Below are 23,077 nucleotides of genomic sequence, written 5' to 3'. Positions count from 1 at the left end.
ATACATGCTGGAAGGAAATCTCTTACAGGTTCTGAACTGCATATAGTGGGTTTTCTCAAAGTTCAATGACAGTGAATTAGCTTTAAACCATTTATTAACATCAGTGAAAATTTGATTACCAGTTATTTATAAATCTGTACTTGACTTGCTACTTATTGCAATGTTTGTATCATTTGCAAACAAAACAAACTTAGCATCTGATAATGTAACAGACGAGAGGTCATTAACGTACACAAGAAAAAGCAGTGGACCCAAGATGGAATCTTGAGGAACACCACATTTAATTGATTCCCAATCAGATGAAGACTGACCACTCACTGCACAGGTATTTTGCAACGACACCCTTTGTTTACTGTTAGAAGACTCAAACCGTTTTGCAGCATTGGCGGTGACACAATAATATTGTAATTTACTTAAGAGAATGCTGTGGTAAACACAGTCAAAGGCTTTTAACAGTCTAACAGGGGATACTGAACATATACAGGGAAGGGCAGCATGAATGGTCACAGGTTTGTTTAATCCATGTGAGAGTGTCAGAGATATTGAAGGAGCTGAACTGGAAGACTTTTGAAGATAGACGCAAACTATCCTGAGAAAGTCTGTTAAAGTTTCAAGAACTGGCTTTAAATAATTGCTCTAGGAATATACTACAAACCCTACATACCACTGACATACGAATCATGAGCATAAGATTAGAATAATTACTGCATGCTCAGAGGCATTCAGACAATCATTCTTCCTGCACTCCATACACGAATGGAACAGGAAGAAACCCTAACAGCTGGTACAATGGGATGTACCCTCTGCCAAGCTCCTTTATGGTGGTTTGCAGAGTACAGATGTAGATGTAGATGGTTTGGCTATGGACATCATCTTGAATGAGCAGCGTGATTCCCACAAGAGATGGAATGCTGTCCTTGGGAGTGGGGGTGGGGGTGGAGGGTGGTCAAAGCACACTAGAAGGAAATGCAGGAGGTCAAAGTGGCCGTGAGGACGCAATTTTGTTTCCTGGAGACATCACAACAGGACACTTCGATACCAAAAGCCGCTGTAATTCCTTCTTGCTAGATCTAATGCCATGAACATTTCATTGGTGGCGAGTCATAAGTGGGAATGGGGAGGAGGGAACAAATATAGGGTAGTCACCTCAGCAGCTGCTGAACACCAGCCTTTAAGATTCACTGCTGTTGGGTGCAGAGGCTGGATGATCCCGTTTCACAAGATCTACAGAGGCATTGGCATTCTCCCTGGGTCAGCCTGTGGATTCCAGGGCAGAATAACAGTAGGCATTGCACACTTGTGAGATGGAGGTCAGCCGAGTGAGGGTATTATGCAATGACACCATCGAAGAGGATCTCCGAGTCAAGGAAGGCTATTTGCCTTTATTCAATTTCTTAGAGCCTTTACAGTTGGCAGATGAAGACTCAGACAGTTGTTGGCTGGAGGGACATAAAAGACTTCACAGGAGTATTCCTTTTGTCCGTTCTGGCATGCCAGCTGTCGAGCAGATGATTTCATCACCGGGGGTGAAGATTTGGTAGCTTGTTGCACAGCTGTAGAACAAGGAGATGGGGATGCTTCCATGACACTGGGCAATTTTACAACTGCAGTGCTGAATTGGAAGTCACACACCTGTGTGGCCATGTCTTTTGTGAAGAAAGATGTAGCAAGAATGGTACTATAGGTGCTGGATGGTAAAATGCAAGACTTTTGACTAGTTAACAACTTGCAAGCGACAAGGTTTTGGTTTGTTTTAGGGCGCAAAAACAACTAGGGTCACATGAGCCCATGTCAGAACTATAGAACATGAAGATGAAAAAGAAGTTAAGAGCTACTACATGTTAAGCCCACTCGATGGAAGGAAAGACAATTAAAAACAGGGAAATGGCCATAAAATATGCCATAGAGATAATGGAGATCCTGCACTAAATATTAAATGTCCTTCGCATATTGCTACGAAAGGTATAAAGTAAGACACAGTTGGCAGCCCATGCGTTGTTTACTCAAATGGCCAATAACTCAGATGGCAAACATACATTAGAACATAAGTGGTTAAAAAAAGTGCATTCTGTCAGGAAATGGCAAACTGTCAAAGATTGATGACAATGGGCACAACCACTTAACAAATGGCAATGGCTAAAAAGACAGTGCCCAATACAAACCTGGCTAAAATGAGCGAGAGGGCTGAGAGGAGGTCGGCCAAGCTGCAGGCAGAGGTTTAATGCCTCTGAGCTTGTTCCCTTGAAGGGAAGATGATGCCAAAGTGACACTACCTACTGACAGATGGCAACACAGAGATCATCCAAGGGAATGGAAGAACTAGCGGGCCGAGGTACAAGGACTGCAGCCTTGGCAGCAGTGTCAGACCAATGTGACCAGGGACCCACATAAACATCAAAATGGCTCCATCAAGAGGGAGCAAGTGAAAGTTTGTCTGGACCCACTGCACAAAGGGATGGACTGTATATAGCACACACAGACTCTGAAGCACACAGAGAGAGTCAGAGAAAATGACACAATTGGAAAGCCTGTGTTGCCAGATGTAATGCGTGGCCTGATACAGGACGAAGAGCTCTGCTGTAAATACTGAGCAGTGTTCTGGAAGCCAATACCAAAAATCGTTGATGCCAATGACAAAGGCACATCTGACACAATGGCCAATCTGAGAGCCATTAGTATACACAAAGGTACTCTCACTAATTTCCGTACTAGGTTCAAGAAACTTACAGAGATAGAGTAGTGTCCTTAGGAATCGAATGAAGTCAGAGGTGAACAAGGGCTGCCGCACGAAGCCAAGGTGGTTGGTTGGTTTAAAGAGAGAGAAGGGACCAAACCATGAGGTCATTGGTCCCTTGTTCCTAATATAACAATGCCACAAGGGTGAGAATAAAATGGATGAAACATATAACACAAAACTGAAAGAAAGGAAAAGCCACAAGAATGAAGGAAAGGCAATGAATACTAAAAGGAACAAAAGATGATAAGAAAACAAGAGAGAGATGCTAGAAACAGAAGGGAGTAAAACATGAAAGCAGATTACAGTGGCTGGCCAACCATGAGAACAAAAAGGGAAAGCCAGCCACTCTGCAACACATTAAAACCTCCATCCTAAAAGCACTAGGGTGGAGGAAACGGAGGGAAAAAGGACATGCGCTAAAACCTACATAGAAATATAAAACCCACTATCATGGATAAAACGTAAAACTAAAGCTGCTGTGGAAGCATTGTCTCCCAACACCGAAGGCAGGGTGCTGGGAAAGTTAAAAGTCTGCCGCAGAGCGGCTAAAAGTGGGCAGTCCAACAAGAGGTGGACGACTGCCATTTGGGAGCCACAGCGACACTGAGGTGGGTCCTCGTGACGGAGTAGGTAACCATGCGTTAGCCACGTATGGCCAATGTGGAGCCAGCAGAGGACAACAGATTCCCTGTGAGAGGCCTGCATGGAAGACTTCCACACATTCATCACAGTGTGTTGTGCGTGCTGTTATGCCATTCTGTCTCCCAAAGCCAGAAAACCCTGCGGTGTAAGAAAGAACGCAGGTCAGCTTCGGAGATGCCTATCTCCAGAAGCAGTTTCCGCATCGCCTGTTTGGGCAGCCTATCGGCAAGTTCGTTGCCAGAGATTCTGATGTGTCCTGGGGTCCACATAAACACCACAGAATGGCGGGACTATTCCAGGTCATAGATGGACTCCTGAATGGACGCTACCAGAGGGTGGCAAGGGTAGCACTGGTCGATAGCTTGTAGGCTGCTCAATGGCTCAGTACACAGGAGAAATGACTCGCCAGGGCATGGGCGGATGTACTTAAGAGCACGAGATATGGCCGCCAGCTCTGTAGTGAAAACACTGCGGCCAACTGGCAAGGAGTGCTGCTCAACATGTCCTCCATGAACATATGCAAACCCTACAAGACCATTAGCCATTGAGCCCTCGGTGTAAACCACTCCAGAGACCCGGAACATGTCAAGAATGAAGAGGAAGTAACAGCAGAGAGCGGCGGGGTTAACCGAGTCCTTAGGGCCATGCAAAAGGTCCAGACGAAGCTGCGGCTGAGGCGTACACCATGGAAGTATACGTGAATGGACCGCAAGTCGAGGCGGTAAAGGGAAGGACTCCAGTTCGGAGAGAAGGGACCGCACGCGAACCGCAATCAATCATTAGCCCTGATCTGGGCCGCCGATGCGGGAGATGGACTGCCGTGGGCGGAAAAGGAGACAGTAATTTGGAAGCTCAGGGGAACTATGAATGTGTGCTGCATAACTGGCGAGCAGTTGCATACGCCTGATTTGCAGTGGATGTACACCAGCCTCCATCAGTATGCTGGTCACCAGACTCGTCCTAAAACATCCTGTCGCTAATCGAACCCCACAGTGGTGCACAGGGCCGAGTAAATGCAATGCTGAAGGCACTGCCAATCCATAAACCACACTCCCATAGTCAACTCGGGATTGGACAAGGGCTCTGTAGAGCTGCAGCAGTGTACAGCGATCTGCATCCCAATTGGTGTTGCTCAAGCAACAGAGGGCATTGAGGTGCTGCCAGCACTTCTGCTTAAGCTGATGAAGATGAGGGAGCCAAGACAATTGAGTGTCGAAAACCAGTCCTAGGAATTGATATGTCACCACTACAGTGAGTGGATCATCATTAAGGTAAATTCTGGGTTCCGGATGAACAGTACGACGCTGACAGAAGTGCATGAGACACGACTTTGCTGCTGAAAACTGGAAGCCGTGGGCTAGAGCCCATGACTGTGCCCTATGGATGGCTCCCTGGAGGTGCCGCTCAGCAACAACAGTCCTGGAGTAGCAGTACGAAATGCAGAAGTTCTCTGCATACAGAGAATGTGAGACGGAGAGCCCAACAGAAGCTGCTAGACCGTTAATGGCCACTAAAAATAGACACACACTCAATACAGAGCCCTCCAGGACTCCATTCTCCTGGATATGGATGGAACTATGGGAATCACCAACTTGACATGGAAAGTATGGAGTAACAGGAAGTTTTGGATAAAAATCAGGAGTGGTCCCTGGAGACCTCACTCATACAATGTGGCAAGGATATGATGTTACAAAGTCGTGTTGTATGCTTTACATAAGCAAAAAAAGACCGCAATCAGATGTTGCCATCTGGAAAAGGCTGTTCGGATGGCAGACTCTATGGACACAAGATTATCAGTGGTAGAGCAACCCTGGCGGCAGCCCTGACATGGAGCCAGCAAGCCATGGGATTCCAGGACCCAACCTAACCGCCGACATACCAGACGTTCCAGCAGCTTACAAAGAATGTTGGTGAGGCTGATGGGCTGACAGCTATCCATGTCAAGCAGTTTTACCGGGTTTGAGCACCAGAATGATGGTGCTCTCATGCCATTGCAATGGAAAGACACCATCGCACTAGATCCAGTTGAAGATGACGAGGAGATGTCGCTTGTAGTCAGATGAGAGATGTTTAATCATCTGAGTGTGGATGCAGTCAGGCCCAGGAGCTGTGTCAGGGCAATGTGCAAGGGCACTGAGGAGCTCCCACTCTGTAAATGGGGCATTAAAGGATTCACTGTAGCGTGTAGTGAATGAGAGGATGTTCCTTTCCAGCTGCTGTTTGAGTGTGAAAAATGCTGGGAGGGAGGGGGAGGGGGAGCGGTAATTCTCCGACACAGAGGCTTGAGCAAAGTGCTCGGCAATTGCGTTTGCGTCGGTACATAACTCACCATTTATGGTAACACTGGGGACAGATGTTGGGACCTGGTACCTGAAAAGATGTTTGATCTTTGCCCAGACTTGGGAAGGTGACGTGTGGCACCCAATGGTGGAGACGTATCTCTCCCAACACTCCTTCTTCCGTTGTTTGATAAGGTAGCAAACACGGGCATGGAGCCGTTTAAAAGCTATGAGGTGCTCCAGGAAAGGGTGTCACTTATGCTGCTGTAGAGCTCGCCAACGCTCCTTTATTGCTTCAGTGACTTCTGGCGATCACCAAGGGATTGCCTTACACCTCAGGCACCCTAAAGAGTGAGGGATCACATTTTCTGCCACAGAAACAATTGTGCTAGTCACCCGCTCAACCATCACATCGATGTTACCGCGTGGGGGAGATTCAGCGGTGATAGCAGAGGTGAAAGTTCCCCAGTCCGCCTTGTTCAAAGTCCATCTGAGCAGGCTTCCATGTGCCTGATGCTGGGGCAGTGGCAGGAAGATGGGGAAGTGGTCACTACCACACAGGTCGTCATGTGCTCTCCAGTAGATAGATGGGAGAAGTCCTAGGCTGAAAATTGATAAACCAATGGCCGAGTAACTACCATGAGCGACACTGAAATGTGTGGTGGCCCCAGTATTTAAGAGGCATAGGTTGAATTGCGTCAGTAAAGTTTTGACATCTCTGCCTCAGCCAGTAAGCATGGTACCACCCCACAAGGGGTTATGGGCATTAAAATCTCCCAAAAGTAGGAAAGGTTTAGCGAGTTGATCAATCAGTGCTGCTAATACATTCAGGGGTACTGCACCATCTGGAGGAAGATATACATTGCAGACAGTTATTTCCTGCGTCGTCCTTATTCTGACAGCCACAGCTTCAAGAGTGGTTTGAAGGGGCACATGTCCATTACAGACTGAGTTTAGGACAAAAACGCGAACTCCACCTGACACTCGATTATAGTCGCTACAGTTCGTGGAATATCCCTTATAGCCGTCGAGGGTAGGGGTCCGCATTGCTGGGAACCAGGTTTCCTGGAGAGCAAATCAGATAGCAGGTGTCAAGCTTAACAGTTGCCGTGGAAAAACTGCCACAATTCCACTGGAGGATGACATCGTGAGGCTGGGAAGGCATGGAACATTGAATGAGGCTGTTTACACCTCAGAGTCACCTGCTTCCACCGATTTATTTCCTGAGCAGTCTATATCCATTGTGTCTGAGGTTCTGCTGGGATCTAGATCCTCAGCAGATGCCAAAATCTCCATCCCATCCTCAGCCACAGAGCTTGTAGGTAGCGGTGGTGTAGGAGCCACCGCAATTTCCTTGGTCTTAGGAGTTTTGTTTTTGGATTTCTCTCACTGCTCCTTGGGTTTCCCTGGCTGGGAAGACTTCACTGGCTCAGTCTCCAGGACTGAGGACGAGTGTGAAGCCATATGACCGGCTGCTTTTGGACTCTTCAGCCACTGGTGGGTGTCGTCTTTTCCACTAGAAGAAACCTGGGAAAGGGAGTGACCCAAGGGACCCCTTCCTAGTGAGAGAAGCCGAAGAAGACTTACACTTCTTCCGGCTTAGAAGTGGGGACGGATGTCCCTGATGGTTGGTGGGGTGGGGGGGTATTGCTACTAAAGTAGGTGGTGCAGGAGCAACAGGAAGAGAAATGCCCCCACCATCAAGGGGGCAGATGTAGTCTTTTGACTCTGAGAGGTGACCTGGGTTGGCAGAGCTGAAGGTGCCAGAACTGTTGTGGCAGCAGCATAAGACAATGTCAGACACAGGATGCAGGCATTCAAATTTTCTCTTAGCCTCAGTGCAGGTCAGTCTGTCTAGGGTCTTGTACTCCATCATTTTCCTTTCTTTCTGGAGAATCCTGGACTCAGGCGAGCAAGGCGAATGGTGCTCTGCGCAGTTGACACAGATGGGAGGCGGGGCACATGGAGTATTGGGATGAGATGGGCGTTCGGAATCTCGGCACGTGACACTGGAAGTACACTGGGAAGACATATGGCCGAACTTCCAGCACTTAAAGCACCGCATCGGGGGAGGGATATAGGGCTTTACATCACACCGGTAGACCATCACATTGACCTTCTCGGGCAATGTATCACCCTGAAAGTACAAGATGAAGGTACCGGTGGTAACCTGATTATCCTTCAGACTCTGGTTGTCACGCCGGACGAAATGTACACCTCACCGCTCTAAATTGGTGTGCAGCTCATCGTCAGACTGCAAAAGAAGGTCTCTGTGAAATATGATACCCTAGACAATATTTAAGCTCTTTTGGGGCGTGATGGTTACAGAAACATACCCTAGCTTGTCACAAGTGAGTAACTCCTGTGACTGGGCAGAGGATGCTGTTTTGATCAAGACTGACCAAGATCTCATTCTGGAAAAGCCCTCCACCTCCCCAAACTTGTTCTCTAACTGCTCAACAAAAAACTGAGGCTTCATCATCAAGAAAGATTCCCCATCAGCTCTCAAACATACAAGTTACCGGGGCGAATAACATCTGCTGTCATTCTTAGCCTGACGTTCCTCCCATGGCGTGGCCAGGAAGGGGAACGATTTGGGGTCGTACTTCTGTGCGTTGAATTGAGCTTGTGATCATTTAGAGACTGCTGGTGTTTCACCACCAGCAAGAGATGATGGACTATGCTTTATCATGTCATCCGCCATGATGCCACCCACTCCGACCAGGGGCCCTCCCCACGGGCACCATCCAGTTGCAGCAAAGGCCACCTGGCAGGATGGCCATTGCGGGGAGTCCTGATGCCCCAGGGGGATGGGCATCTAGCCCTTGGCATATGTTGGGAGTTAACGGCTCAGGCATCAGCAGAGATCCCTGTGTGGTCAGGGGGCTACAACCAACAGGGTACATGGCAGCCCCAGCACAACGGACTGGCTACCGTGCTGGATATCAGGTGCAAAGAAGTCCACGGTCATCGTCGACGTAGAAATCGGCACTGCACGGTGCATGGTGGAAAACGCAGCCAGGAAGGTGTCCTCACCCAAGAGATGGAGAATGGGCAGGACTGCAATGCAACAATGAGAAAGTGGGCTAAAGATCTCAATGCATGATGGACACAATGAACCTTGTACGGCACCCTTCCCCAATTGGCTCTCTCTTTGGGAAAATTTTGAAGAATGTAGGTCAAACCCCACAGGGGACCATCACATAAAGGTCGAAACATGTGAAACTCCTTTTAGTAGCCTCGTATGATAGAATTGGCCCGAGGTATTCCTTCCTAACCCCCGGACCTGCTGGGGGGAAAGCCAAGGTGGTGAAGGGTTCACATCGATCAGGCGAATTGCAGGAAGTGTGAAGTTAAGTTGCCGGAGCAATAGCTGAAAGCGAACTGCAGGAGGTATCAGAGAAGATGGACACACCCCAGACTGGCAGTCAAGGGAGTCATTGAAGGAGGCGGCACAGGATGAGTGGCCAGGCATCGCAGAGAAATGGCACGCATAACTGCTGAGGAGAACATCACATTGGTATGATGGCAATAGTTTGGCGGCTTCTGGATACAGGCTCTGTACTGGGATAGTGTAAAAGTTGCCAGTGGCAAATGGATACCATGATGGTAGATTGTACTGAGACTGTGGAAGATGGATGGACATGTAGATGCATAACAAAAAACCCATAATCTAGTTTCGAAAGGACAAGGTACCAGTAGAAACGGAGGAGGGTGATCCAATCTGCTCCACAGGAAGAACCACAGAGGTCATCTACACCATGGAGGGACTGGTACAGCAGGCGACCAGGTAAGACATGAGAGAGGACCAAGAAAGTTTCCTATCAAGCATGAGCTCCTGGAATTTCAAAGTTTCAAGGAACAGAAGAGTAATAAGCCCAAGACATAAAGACGGTGGAAGAGAAATCCTTTGTGCGACCAGAAATTCATACAAAATGATTTTGTCAGTGGAAAAGCAAAAGCCATTGTCGATGCTTCACAAGTAAAGACGATCAAGACAACACTGAAGACAAGTCCATGGAGAACTGCAATAGACAGCACAATCATCAAGGGGAAAGGGGGCGAGAGGTGCCCGGTGGGAGACAGGCCATAATAGGGTTAATATAGTGACAGCAAAGACAACGATGCTCGGGACAGAACCCTGAGGCACACTGTTTCCACAGATAAAGCAGTCCAACAAGGCAGAACACACACGTACCTTGAAAACTCAGTCTTTTAAAAATTCCTGATGGAAACAGGGCAGGCGGCCTCGGAAGCCCCACGTGTACAGAGTATGGAGGGTACCACACCTCCAGCAGGTGTCACAGGCTTTCTGCAAATCAAAACGCACAGCCACAGTCTGGTATTTCCGCAGAAAACCTTTAATGACATGGGTTGACGAAGTGATGTGATGGTCAACTTCAGAACAGCACTCTCAAAATCCACACTGTGCAGTGGTTAGTAAACTGCAAGACTTGAGCCACCATATCAGCCGGGCATGAATCGTATGTTCCATCACTTTGCGAACACAGCTGATGAGACTATGGGGCGACATCTAGAAGGAAGGTGTTTGTTCTTACCGGGCTTACGTATGGGTATGACAGTGGCTTCATGCCAGAGTCTGGGGAGCGTGCCCTCTTCCCAGATGCGACTGTACGTATGAAGGAGAAAGTGCTTGCCTGCAATAGAATGGTGCTACAACACGTGAGCGTGAGCATCATCCGAGACTGGGGTGGAGGATTGGCATGAAGTAAGAAAATTATCTAGCTCCCTCATAGTAAAAGTGTCGTAGCAGCACTCACAATTCTGAGAAGAGAAGCGTATCGCCCAAGCTGCCTCCGCTCATTTTCGATGGAGGAAGACAGGGTGATAGTGGGTGGAGCTCGAAATCTCTGCAAAATAGCGGCCCGAGGTGTTGGAAATAGCAGTAGGGTCCACATCGTCCACTACAGTCAGGTCGGCAATTGGGGAATGGATCTCGATCCCAGTGAGTCGTTGGAGGTTGACCCACATGACACAAGTGGAACTGTTAAACGAACTAGTAAATGAAATCCAGCTAGCTTTTTTGCTATCCTGAAAAACATGACAACACTGCACACACAACTGTTTACAACAAATACAGTTCGCCATCATAGAACAATGGTTAAAAATGCAGAGAGCATGTCTCCATGTGCGAACTGTGTCACGGCATGCCTCAGTCCACCAAGAGACGGGATATGGTGTGGTAAAGGTGAAGTGCAGGGAATGGAATGTTCTGTGGCAGTAAGGTAAGGTATTCTAGCTGGTAAGGTATTCTAACTGATCATCACAAATGGGGGAAAGTTGTTTGTCGCAGGTGGCCAGAGAGGAGCAAAGCCTCCAATTGGCCTTGAAAAGCTGCCATTTGGGTTTGCACATAAGTGGGTAGGATTCAGCAAACTGATAGCACACAGGAAAAGATCTCTCGAGTATGTATCAGAGGGAATGGACCTCTCAAGATGATGGGCAAGCTGGGCAGCGCAGAAGGAGAGGCCCAAAAAGAAATAGGTGTGCAAGGAGTCTGAACGGGAACATGGGTGTTCCAGTGTTAAGGCAGATGAGGTCGAGTTGATTGAGAAGGTCAGCCAAGAGGGCATCTCGCTGACAGGTTCTGGGAGAGCCCCAGAGGGGGGAAGGTGCACATTTAAGTCACTGAGCACCAAGAAGGGGTCAGGGAGTTGCCCAACAAGCTGGAAGAAGTCTGCCCTGGTAACACCAAATGACAGAAAAATTTAAATGGTACAAAGGGAATTGGTGAAGTGGGAAGGACAATGTGGACTGCAAGAGATTGCAGCCAGGTGTTCAGGGAGAATGTTTGACTATGAATGTCATACCAAATGAGATGGAATTCCATCCTCGGGTGGAAGGTCAAAGCGGACCAGAAAGAAATGTGAGAGATCAAAGCAGTTGGGAGGATACAATTTTGTTTCTTGGAGGCAGAGAACAAGTGGATTTTGCGATTCCAAGAGCAGCTGTAATTCCTCCTTATTGTACTGAAGGCCACGAATGTTCCATTGGAGAAGAGTCACAACAAGGAAAGAGGAGGAGGGAGAAAAGGAAGGGGTATCATCTTGACAGGTGCTAAGTGCCTGCCTTCGAAGATTCTCTGCTACAGGGAGCAGAGGCTGGAAGATCCTGTTCCATGAGATCTACAGAGGCATCACAGTTCTCCTTTGGTTGGTCTGCGGAGTCCAGGGCAGGAAATGGTTGTTGGTGCATAATGGCAACACAGAGGCCAACTGGGTGAGGGTATCACATGGCGACATTGTTGAAAAGGATCTTCGAGTTGGTGAAGGAGAAGACAGTTTGCCCTTGTTTGATTTCTTGCAGCCTTTGTGGCTGGCAGATAATGATTTAGTTGTTTGCTAGCTGGAGGGACGTAAAAAGTCTTCGATGGAGTATTTCTTCTGTCCTTTCCGGCCTGCCAGTTGTGTAGCAGGTGATTTTGCTGTGAGGCAAAAATTTGGTGGCTTGTTGCGCAGCTGGAGGAGGAGAAGGAGATGGGGATGCTACCACGACAATGAGCAACTTTTCAACCATTGTGTTAAATGCATGGTCATGTCCTTCGTGGAGTGATATGTAGCAAGAATAGTACTGTAAGTCCTGGATGGTAAAACACAGGGTTTCCGACCAGCTAATAACTTCCGAGTGACCGGGTAAGGCACTTTTCCTTCACCCAGATCTCCCGGATGGCCCACACATTGAGATATATGGGCAATCTCTGGAGCAGGCTGGACAGCACGTCAAGTCCGGACAGTGATAACTTCATAGCCTGCTTTGATCTTTGATGGAAGCACTACTCTATCAAATGTGGGAAAAAGAGTGAGTGACGGCACTAAGGATGCATCTACCTTATTCATCATCTAATGGATTGCAATGATGCCCTGATCAGACAGGTAAGTTTAAATTTCCGCTTTGGTCAGACCATCGAGCAGCCTAGTGTAAATAACAGCACACGAAGAATTCAGCTTTCAATGGGCCTCAACACTAACAGGACAGCCGTGGAAGAGTGAAGCTGCAACAGATGTTGGACTTGAAAATCACATTTGGTCTCCAGAAGCAATTGGTCTCCAGAAGCGAGAACAGGATTTCACAGGGCCTGCAACTGCATCACCACCTTCATAAATAATACACAGATTAACAGTAGTGAAGGACTGACCACCTCTGGAACATAATACCGCTAGGAATGCAGCTAGGAGAGTCTTTGAATCTTCAGCCTCATTCCGTTTACATTACAAGACATAGACTGAGATGGTGATTGGCTCATTGTCAAAAAATCCCCCACGATTGCCAGTGTCCGACGGGGCACTCATTCCAACTGGCGGGGGTAGGGGGTGGGGCGCTCTCAAAGAGGGCTCAACCACCTTAGGTGATTGTTCACACCTCAGGTCACATCTCCCAAACTCCTGAGAGAGGGGCCAATCGACAATTGGGAAGGTAACAGCTCCAGCAGTCACCCTTCCCTGGGTCTGGCCTGTACCAAGGGTGTGTGCGAACCATACCTGTTGACCTGCGACTGGTGTCAAATGCATGAGCCAGCCTTCAGGTGTGCACAGGGAGGGAGAAGAAACAAAGAGAAATGTCAAACACTGAAGGGGAGGCGATGGAGAACGAAGAAAGCAAGAAAAGCAGATGAGGGACTATACCAATGCTGGGCTATTGAAACTGTAACATGTATTCCCAAAAATATCCAAGACATTTTCCCCAACTCCAAGGGAGGGGAAAAGAATACAAGGAGTAGAGACAGGCAGCATGGGAAGGGAAGAGGTTCTGCAAAGGCTAGCACCTTGTGGTAGCCAAGCCTGAACTCCCCCAAGAGTGGTGAGCCCCTTGTGGGGAGAGGTAGAGAGCTTGCATAAAACCACCATTCAGACCGTAGATGATGACGACAACGATGATGACGACAAACAACAGAACTCCAAACAAAGCATTATGTAATATTAACAGAACATTGTGATATATTTATACAAATGCATAGTAAAAATCTGTTTAATATGAAGATTGGAGTTAAGTGTAATTTACATCCACAATTCCAAATACTCTGATGAGTATAGGAGTGTCTACTGAAACATTCCTGTACTTAGTTTCTGAATTCCTGGGGAATTCAATTTCCAACCTCATGCCTGCACATAACCTTATTTTAACCTGTTGCAAAAAAATATAAAATTGCACTCTAAACCCTAGACTACGATGCACAGTCTATCATCTTTCTGTGTAGTGATTAATTTGAGGACTGATGTCACCAGATCTCCACTCCACACATCTTTCCAGTTTCCTCCATAGGTCCTACATCCCACATATTTCAAAATTTGGCCTATCTGCCTTACTTGTGGTCTTCCTTTAGATTTCTTTCCACTAACAAATCCCTCTATTATTGCATTGTTGTATTCAGGAGTCCCTCATGCCTCATCAGATAGCAAGTCTGAAAACCGACTTCCCCAGGCTTCTCTTCTCACCCCTTCTTTTAAGGAGCTCTCTGTTTGTAAAAATGTTCATTTACTTTAAGTAGAGCACGCATTAAACACATCTTAAATGATGATGTTTTTTCTCTATATGGAAATTACACTCCTGGAAATTGAAATAAGAACACTGTGAATTCATTGTCCCAGGAAGGGGAAACTTTATTGACACATTCCTGGGGTCAGATACATCACATGATCACACTGACAGAACCACAGGCACATAGACACAGGCAACAGAGCATGCACAATGTCGGCACTAGTACAGTGTATATCCACCTTTCGCAGCAATGCAGGCTGCTATTCTCCCATGGAGACAATCGTAGAGATGCTGGATGTAGTCCTGTGGAACGGCTTGCCATGCCATTTCCACCTGGCGCCTCAGTTGGACCAGCGTTCGTGCTGGACGTGCAGACCGCGTGAGACGACGCTTCATCCAGTCCCAAACATGCTCAATGGGGGACAGATCCTGAGATCTTGCTGGCCAGGGTAGTTGACTTACACCTTCTAGAGCACGTTGGGTGGCACGGGATACATGCGGACGTGCATTGTCCTGTTGGAACAGCAAGTTCCCTTGCCGGTCTAGGAATGGTAGAACGATGGGTTCGATGACGGTTTGGATGTACCGTGCACTATTCAGTGCCCCCTCGACGATCACCAGTGGTGTACGGCCAGTGTAGGAGATCGCTCCCCACACCATGATGCCGGGTGTTGGTCCTGTGTGCCTCGGTCATATGCAGTCCTGATTGTGGCGCTCACCTGCACGGCGCCAAACACGCATACGACCATCATTGGCACCAAGGCAGAAGCGACTCTCATCGCTGAAGACGACACGTCTCCATTCGTCCCTCCATTCACGCCTGTCGCGACACCACTGGAGGCGGGCTGCACGATGTTGGGGCGTGAGCGGAAGACGGCCTAACGGTGTGCGGGACCGTAGCCCAGCTTCAAGGAGACGGTTGCGAATGGTCCTCGCCGATACCCCAGGAGCAACGGTGTCCCTAATTTGCTGGGAAGTGGCGGTGCGGTCCCCTACGGCACTGCGTAGGATCCTACGGTCTTGGCGTGCATCCGTGCGTCGCTGCGGTCCGGTCCCAGGTCGACGGGCACGTGCACCTTCTGCCGACCACTGGCGACAACATCGATGTACTGTGGAGACCTCACGCCGCACGTGTTGAGCAATTCGGCAGTACGTCCACCCGGCCTCCCGCATGCCCACTATACGCCCTCGCTCAAAGTCCGTCAACTGCACATACGGTTCACGTCCACGCTGTCGCGGCATGCTACCAGTGTTAAAGACTGCGATGGAGCTCCGTATGCCACGGCAAACTGGCTGACACTGACGGCGGCGGTGCACAAATGCTGCGCAGCTAGCGCCATTCGACGGCCAACACCGCGGTTCCTGGTGTGTCCGCTGTGCCGTGCGTGTGATCATTGCTTGTACAGCCCTCTCGCAGTGTCCGGAGCAAGTATGGTGGGTCTGACACACCGGTGTCAATGTGTTCTTTCTTCCATTTCCAGGAGTGTATTTTTACTTCTGTATTGCGATTATAATTGCTTTCAGTATAGTAAATGTTACGGCAGTTCTGGGCTGCTGAGTGCGCGTGTGTGTACGTGTTTGCAATTACACTAGAAAAAGGGAGTAGCTTGAAGACCTGCAATCTCTGTGCTGTTACATGCACCTACATGCCAGTGAATCAGCTACAGATGACTAGCCGACTTTCTAAATTTTGTTTACTGTTTCTATCCTAGACTTTTGTTGTTACAACAGCATTTTTGTTCATTTCTACAACTATCTATAAACTGAATTTTAAACAACATAGAAAATATATAATTTACCTTAAAATTTAAGCCAGGAGAAAAAATAATAAAAAAAAAACTTTTGAATTTGCTCTTTCTTAAAAACCTTATGTCATGTCATTGCATTAAAATGTCACATTTTTGACATACGACAAAATGTGGAGCTGGTATATTGTCCCATATTAAGCTTCTTAAAACAATGGTTGATATTTTTTAAAAATAGAAAAAACAAACTTCACTTTTCACATATTGTTGAATTTTACTGTCATTTACTACAGCAGCAGCAGCAGCAGCAGCAGCAGCAGCAGGAATAGGAGCAATAGTGGTAGTTTTATTCACCCGTATGCAACTTTTTCCTGGTACACAAGTATCAGTAACACATGCCACATGAGCATTCCATGTCATGTATATTGTGAGTCATCTTAACTTTCTTTTTCCAGAAGCTCTTGCATGTATTTCCATAAAACGTATTTTAGCTAAACACTTAATTCATTTATTTTTCTAAAACAATATAAATTTGCAATTGATGCAATCGAGACACATCTAATGGAAACACACATTTTATATATATTCAAAGTTCTGTATCTATATCAAACAACTTTGCAGCTTGTAACTCTTTGGCACAGTCAGTATAGTATGTTTATATCGTTGGGAGAAGAGGAAGAAGTGAAACTGAATATGAAAGGTAAATTTGAACTAGTTCTGTTACAAAGTATGTTACCAAAGTTCAACATTGTGTATCCTGTGCCCTAGAACAAGTGGAGAACTTTTCAATGAAAATAAATGTTATGCCTGTTGTGCAGTAATAAACAAAACAAGAGTACTGAGTCAAGTTAAAGGTTGGTATTAACACAAGCAATGGACAGCAGGGTGACTGGATTTAAATGCCCTGACATAACAGTTATATTGCTGCAAACTCACTAAAATTTAAATTATTGCTATGAATGTGTTTCAAGGCACCCTGGCAATTTGAGTTGTGACCTTATGTATAAATGGTATTGTTCACAGACAACTGAGGTAAGTTGTGTAGGTCTTCAAGTCACATGGTAAGTAATGTAAGACACCAACGGATGTCACCACTCTAAACTAAAAAAGGGCAATGGGAGCAATTAACAAGTCAAACACAATGAACTGCAAGATGGAAAAGAAGAATGGATAACTAAAGAAACTTCACACTAGAATCAAAAAATTGACACTGAAGGAGATTCTCAATAAAAGACAATATATGACACTAGAAGACTCAACATATGGAGGATGGGTGAATCAAATGCATAAATGCAAAACAGTGGGAAAATAATGACAGGAACAAGGCAGAAAGGACTGAGGCTGTGACACCAAGACATACGGCTATAGCAAAGCTTCATTTAACCTAGACCAAGGTAGTTATTGGGAAGTAAGTATGTACTAATAACCAAGTTCCCATACAGGAAGTTTTGAAGTAGTGATTACCTGGGTTTTCCCCACATACCTCTATAATACGTAGTTTCTTCTCCCCTGTTTATACTTTTTACCTTCATTTTCTCAATTTTTCTGTATCATATTTGTTTATTTCTGTTGTAATGTATTGTATTGTATATTTATTGGTCCTGCGAATCATACACTGTACAGGGGTACATAATGATATAGGACAAGTCAAATAATTTGCAATAAAGTGTAACAGAAAAACTGTTGTATGGTTTTCAGTATATAGCAATATAACATATGGGAATAACGTTTCACAAATACACAAATAAATTTTACACGCACACATTTCATACCTTTGGCCTTGATTATACAGACACACACATATATGTAATAGACCACATATAATACACTGATAAATCTACATGTACACATTTTGGCCTTAATTGTATAAACTAAATTTTTCACATATTTAAATTGTAGATAAAAATTCATCAACACTATAGTAGCAATTCTGTAGCAAGTAGTCACTCACTGCAGTTTTGAATTTATGCATGCCAGTTATTGCCTTAATTTCTTTAGGTAGTTTGTTATACAGTTTTTTTCCTGTTTGCAAGGGTCCTTTTTGTTTTAGTGTTGTATGTGAAAACTGCATATGTAAATCTTGATTATTCCTTATGTTGTATGAATGGATATTTTGGTTTTTTGGAGCACTCTTGCTATTTTCATCTACGATTTTCCTTATAAACATTATTGTTTCTAGGATATATAGGCATGGTAATGGAAGAATATGAAGCTTTTTAAATGAGGGTTTGCATGAAGATCGAGGTGCTGAGCCTTCCATGGCTCTTATAATTCTTTTTTGTGCAATAAAACAGCTTTTGCTGGGTGGTGAATTTCCCCAGAAAATTAAACCATATCTTAGTAGTGATTCTGCTTGGGCATAGTACACATTTCTTATGGCTTGCATAGATGTGCATCCAGCAAGAATTTTTATACTACAGCAAATAGCATTTAATTTACTACATAGGTGTTGTATGTGTTTCTGCCATCTTAGGTCATCTTGGATCCAAACTCCCAAAAATTTGGTGCTATTTACAATTTCAAGTCTTTTGCCTGACAGTTCTATGGTTGCAGTTAAAGGCTGTTTATTCTGCACCGTGTGTAGATGCATAGTGTTTGTTTTATGTGTGTTTATTATTAAGTTGTTCATTGCGAACCATTCTGATACATACATTTTGGAACTCTTCTGGGGTCTTTCCTTTGATACGTATATTTGTATCATCGGCATATTTAATGTATTTATAGTTAGGGCTGGATGGTTCCAGGTCATTTGCAAACTTACTTTCCCCTCGTGTGTGTTTTTCTCTTGGAAGCCTCTATCTGCTTTAGAGGCTATACTCGGATGACAAATAGAGAAGGCCTTCCAAGTAAGGGAAATAAGAAAAAATTAAATACCTCACAGAGATCAAAAGGTATGGGAGTGTCTGATCCAGAATGGCTGAATGCCAACAATGTCTTCAACCCAAATTAGAAACAGCTGGTAGGAAACTTGCATGAATGTTAGCCATTCCATGCTTTATCCCAAATCTAAGCAACTAATGATAGCATAGAAGCTGCCATCCCTAGAAACATAAGCCTTATAAAAACAATAAAAGATATTATCAGATACTAATTAAAGCACATGATTTAATTAGAACGGGTAAAATAAAGTTCTGTGTCTACCTTATACGCTCCAAGTCTTCTATAGGAAACCCAAAATTTGCCATCACTTGAATGACTTCACCTATGCTACCTGATTCTATTTCTTTCTTCAGCATGCTATATGCAGGGAAGAAACGAGACCAGACTGCTTCCATCATAAATAACCCTTTCCGCTTTGCTAATGATATCAACTCAGTTGTTTCTTTTAAGTTCAAAGTCAACGGCTTTTCACAGAGTATAGGCTTTCCATTATTCAACATCAGTTTTCCAACTTCAAGATGCTGTGACTGGATGGTTCCAATGTAAATCACATCTACAAAAATAACAACAAAGGAATTTTTATTGGATATATCTATTTAAAATGGGTCAAATGACACAAAATTGAAAAAAGTTTTTGTCAAACAAATTATAAATAATCTATTATCTCTCCCATTTAAAGTAAAGAAGTAGTTTTCATGTTTAAGATAATGTCAATCTCAAAATGAATAGTTAAAACCATAGTACACTGGAACAATCAATACAATGAAAGAATATACACAATATTTCTAAAATCCCCTTCTAAATACTAAGGATATGTACAAGGAAACTATGTAAGCAATGATTGAAATAGGTAGCCATGCTGGAGAAAAACACCTTCCAAGCCTCTGGCACAAACATTTAAAATAACGGGAAAAAAACCTTTTACACAGTGTAGAATATATTGTGTGAGGGTGATATGTGACAAATTAAACCTATTTGCCAGACTGTAAGATGAACCTTTAGCAGGCAGTGAGCTACCAATTATGCCATTCAGCCATGCCTCACAGGCCAATTGGAAGCTTCAGTCTGTCAACAGCTGCTTGATTCCCCTTCCAGACTTAGCAGCAAATTGCCTAGGCAAGAATGAGCTTTGAGATGGTCCTTGTGTGTTGTGATATTTCAACTGCCAGCATATTTTCCACAAAAGGAAGAGATCGTGGTTTGTATCCCTTTACAACACACAGTATTAACTACACAGATATGATTAATGTGAAACAATGCTTTCAACTCTTCCACATCAGTTGGGGGCAGCAGTAATTACATTTTGTAATCAATTAATTAATGTGGTAAGGCATAAATAGGTGCTAAGGCAAACACAATCCACAGTATTCACCTCCCCCCCCCCCCCCCCCTCTCTGTCTCATGTGTGTGCGTGTGCATGCGCGTGTTGGGAGGGGTGGGGTGGGGGTTGTTTTCCCCACAGGCAGTCTGCTTTCTGTTCTGGTTCTACCGCAGTGGTTAGCACGGGGCATTGTTAACACATTAATTGGTTACATATTTAAAAATTACCAGTTACAAAAACTTACAGTATCCCCTTCGCCCATGTGGGAGTTACCGATTTCTGGCGTATGGTATGGAAACATTACACCTTTACACACAAAATGATTATCTCTCCAGAACACTATACAAATGCTTTTAATCTCTAGCTGGAATTTTGAAACATACTGTATACTAGTTTATAGTCAATGACACTGTGTACAGAAGAGAGTGCATTAACCGTATGGGGGAGGAGATGGAGGAGGAGGAAGAGATGTTTGTAAATATAAAAGGACTCAACTATGTGGTTATTAGCCCCTTGATCCTCTCATGGCATCTGAAGATGTAGGTACAAGCCTTCTTTTCCCTCTCTTTGTTTAATAACAGCAGTAAGAGTATCATATATTTTGCACTAGGTACATGAAGGGGTAACTACCCTACTAAAATTCAGCTGTCAAAAATAAAATTAAGATCTCATGGTAAAAGTTAAAATGGCAACCAAGTATATGTAGCTAGTCTATTGTAATTCAGAAATAGAAATAGAGATGGTTTGTCACCCGTGGTAGGTTCTCATGAGAAGAACAGACTGGGTGGCGCCTCGGGGCTAAACCAGGAGGGAGAAGTCCACCCTCCCACCTCCACCATTAGGCCAACATACAATGATGTTGCCTCGAAATTTTGCTGTGATATCCACACTTTTTAGGAAGTGTAGCACACGGCTTACAGCTGTTTCATCATCTGCTGTAATCTGACAGACGGTGTCCTAGGTCTATTTGACATGACAGATCTTTGGTAGCTGGATAATTTTTGAGGATATGGTAAATCAGTGTTTCTATACAGATGCATTGTGGGGCTGCTTCTTGGCTTAGTAGAAATTCATTAGTTATTTTGGTATGTCCACTGCCAAGGTGGTCCAAGACAGTGTTTGATGATCTTTATAGTCAAGTCGGCATAAGTTAATACCTGACAGTCGCAGAGGCTGGGTGTGGTAGCTATGCATACCTACTTCAATCAGGCACAGTAATGTGATTTTGTAAATGTCTCTGTGACAACGCCTCAGTGTTGTCACAGCAGTATAGACAGCTATTGATTTCGCCAGCAGTTGTTGGCACTTCACAGCTGAAAGTGGTAAGATTTCTGCAAGCTGTCAAGGATCTTCTTACGCCATCTCAACTATAGTTTACTGAATTGTGTACTATATTGCCATTTGTCTTCACATTTCTTCAGAATGTGGTACCTAACGTGTGTCGTTAAGACAGCAGTTTGAGTATCACTTTGAGTATTTAAATTCCCATTGCTTCTTTGGCTAGTTTGTCAGTCAACTCATTACCTGGAATGTCGATGTGACTCAGTGTCCAGCCTAACATCAACTACAGACAGCTATATAGAAGATAAGAAAAGGCTGCAAAACCATGGATACAATTTCTCACCAACTAAAACAAGCATCATGCAGTTTTGTAGATTATGGTCTGCCCATCCCTGTATAGAACTATTTCTCCAAAATGCAGGAAGCAGTGGACCAGTACCATTTTGGAGGACTTCTTTTTGATGATAAACTTACATGGTTACCATATATAAGGCAACTAACAACTTCCTGCAAGAAGGAACACTGTACACTATTTCCTTGGTAACAGGTTCCTGAGGTGTGCTTCAAAAAGTTTTGTTAAAATTTTATAAAGCACTCATTTTATCCAGTTTGGACAATGGCAGCATTGTTTAGGGGTCAACAGCATTATTAAGCATATGTTAGTCCCAGTGCAGCATCATTTTGATAAACATCACGCAAACAGTGCACAAAATATGAAATTAAGACTCCCATTTAACTGTTAAATTATTTCTGAGCCACAATACTAACATAATACTTACTGCTTATTCTAAATAGGTACAAAGGAACAGTTTATTGTAATTGTTTTCTTGGGCAATACACTACTACACAATGTCAGGCGAATTGGTTAAAGCTTAGTTTCTAATGAGCAACCTTTGTCTACATCTGGACTGCAATGTAATGAGTTAGTAGATCCAGTATTTTGCTAGATGTTACTGAGAATTTTGACTGACTGAAGGAAACAATACTAGTCTTCAGTTTTCAACACCAGGCAGGTCATACAATAAGTACATCTTAACCACCTGCAGCCTTTGGTCTGTCTATATGCTGGGAGATATTCCACAGTTCACATGTAGATGCAATAAATGTCAAACTGTGTACCCACTGATCAGTCAAAGTGTATTATTCAGAGTAAAATCTACATACAAAGTAAGTTACAATACATGACATTTACATCAGGTTGCTGAGTAGTAGAAAGTCATATAATTATTCCAGTTTCACTTTGCAACCATTATTTCTCGTTTCCATCTCCTGAAGACTTGATTTGATGAATTTTGCAGCCAACTGGCACATTCCATTCCACTCTTATTACTTAAGGCAAATGTCCAAGTTTATTCTTGCAAATAACGTGCATTTTGTTTTAGCATACAAGACTGAGAACCACGACTAGTAACAGTAGTTTCCACCATGATCTAAGAAAGGGAAAATGAGAGAAACCGTCTAAAGTCTGGGGACAATTAACTTATACAGGGTGATTCAAATGTAAGAACAGATTTCAGTTGTTTATTGTAGAGAAACTATGGAAGATAAACATATTGTGCATGTCACTGAATAGAAGAAGGTTCAAAGTTTTATGTTTGCACAGACACTATGCTATACACTCATCATGAGCACCATATGTAGCTTGAGGAACATCAAAATGGTAATCCATTCCATTGCAAACGTGAATCAACAGGTC

At 44.5% G+C, this 23,077-nt stretch overlaps 1 protein-coding gene across 2 annotated transcripts in view; it reads right to left on the bottom strand.

Moving 5' to 3' along the window:
* The window catches only part of LOC126198481 (trans-1,2-dihydrobenzene-1,2-diol dehydrogenase-like), a 115,444-nt gene that overhangs the window by 59,357 nt on the left and 33,010 nt on the right, over positions 1-23,077 (bottom strand). For both annotated transcript variants that reach the window (XM_049934842.1, XM_049934841.1), the window contains exon 3: positions 19,041-19,332. In XM_049934842.1, the coding sequence (XP_049790799.1) occupies positions 19,041-19,332 (292 nt within the window). The remainder of the gene's footprint in view (positions 1-19,040; positions 19,333-23,077) is intronic.

Source organism: Schistocerca nitens, chromosome 8 (assembly GCF_023898315.1).
Source record: "Schistocerca nitens isolate TAMUIC-IGC-003100 chromosome 8, iqSchNite1.1, whole genome shotgun sequence".
Classification (NCBI taxonomy): domain Eukaryota; kingdom Metazoa; phylum Arthropoda; class Insecta; order Orthoptera; family Acrididae; genus Schistocerca; species Schistocerca nitens.
Note: the sequence above shows the minus strand (reverse complement) of the source record. Positions and strands in the feature narration are given on the sequence as shown.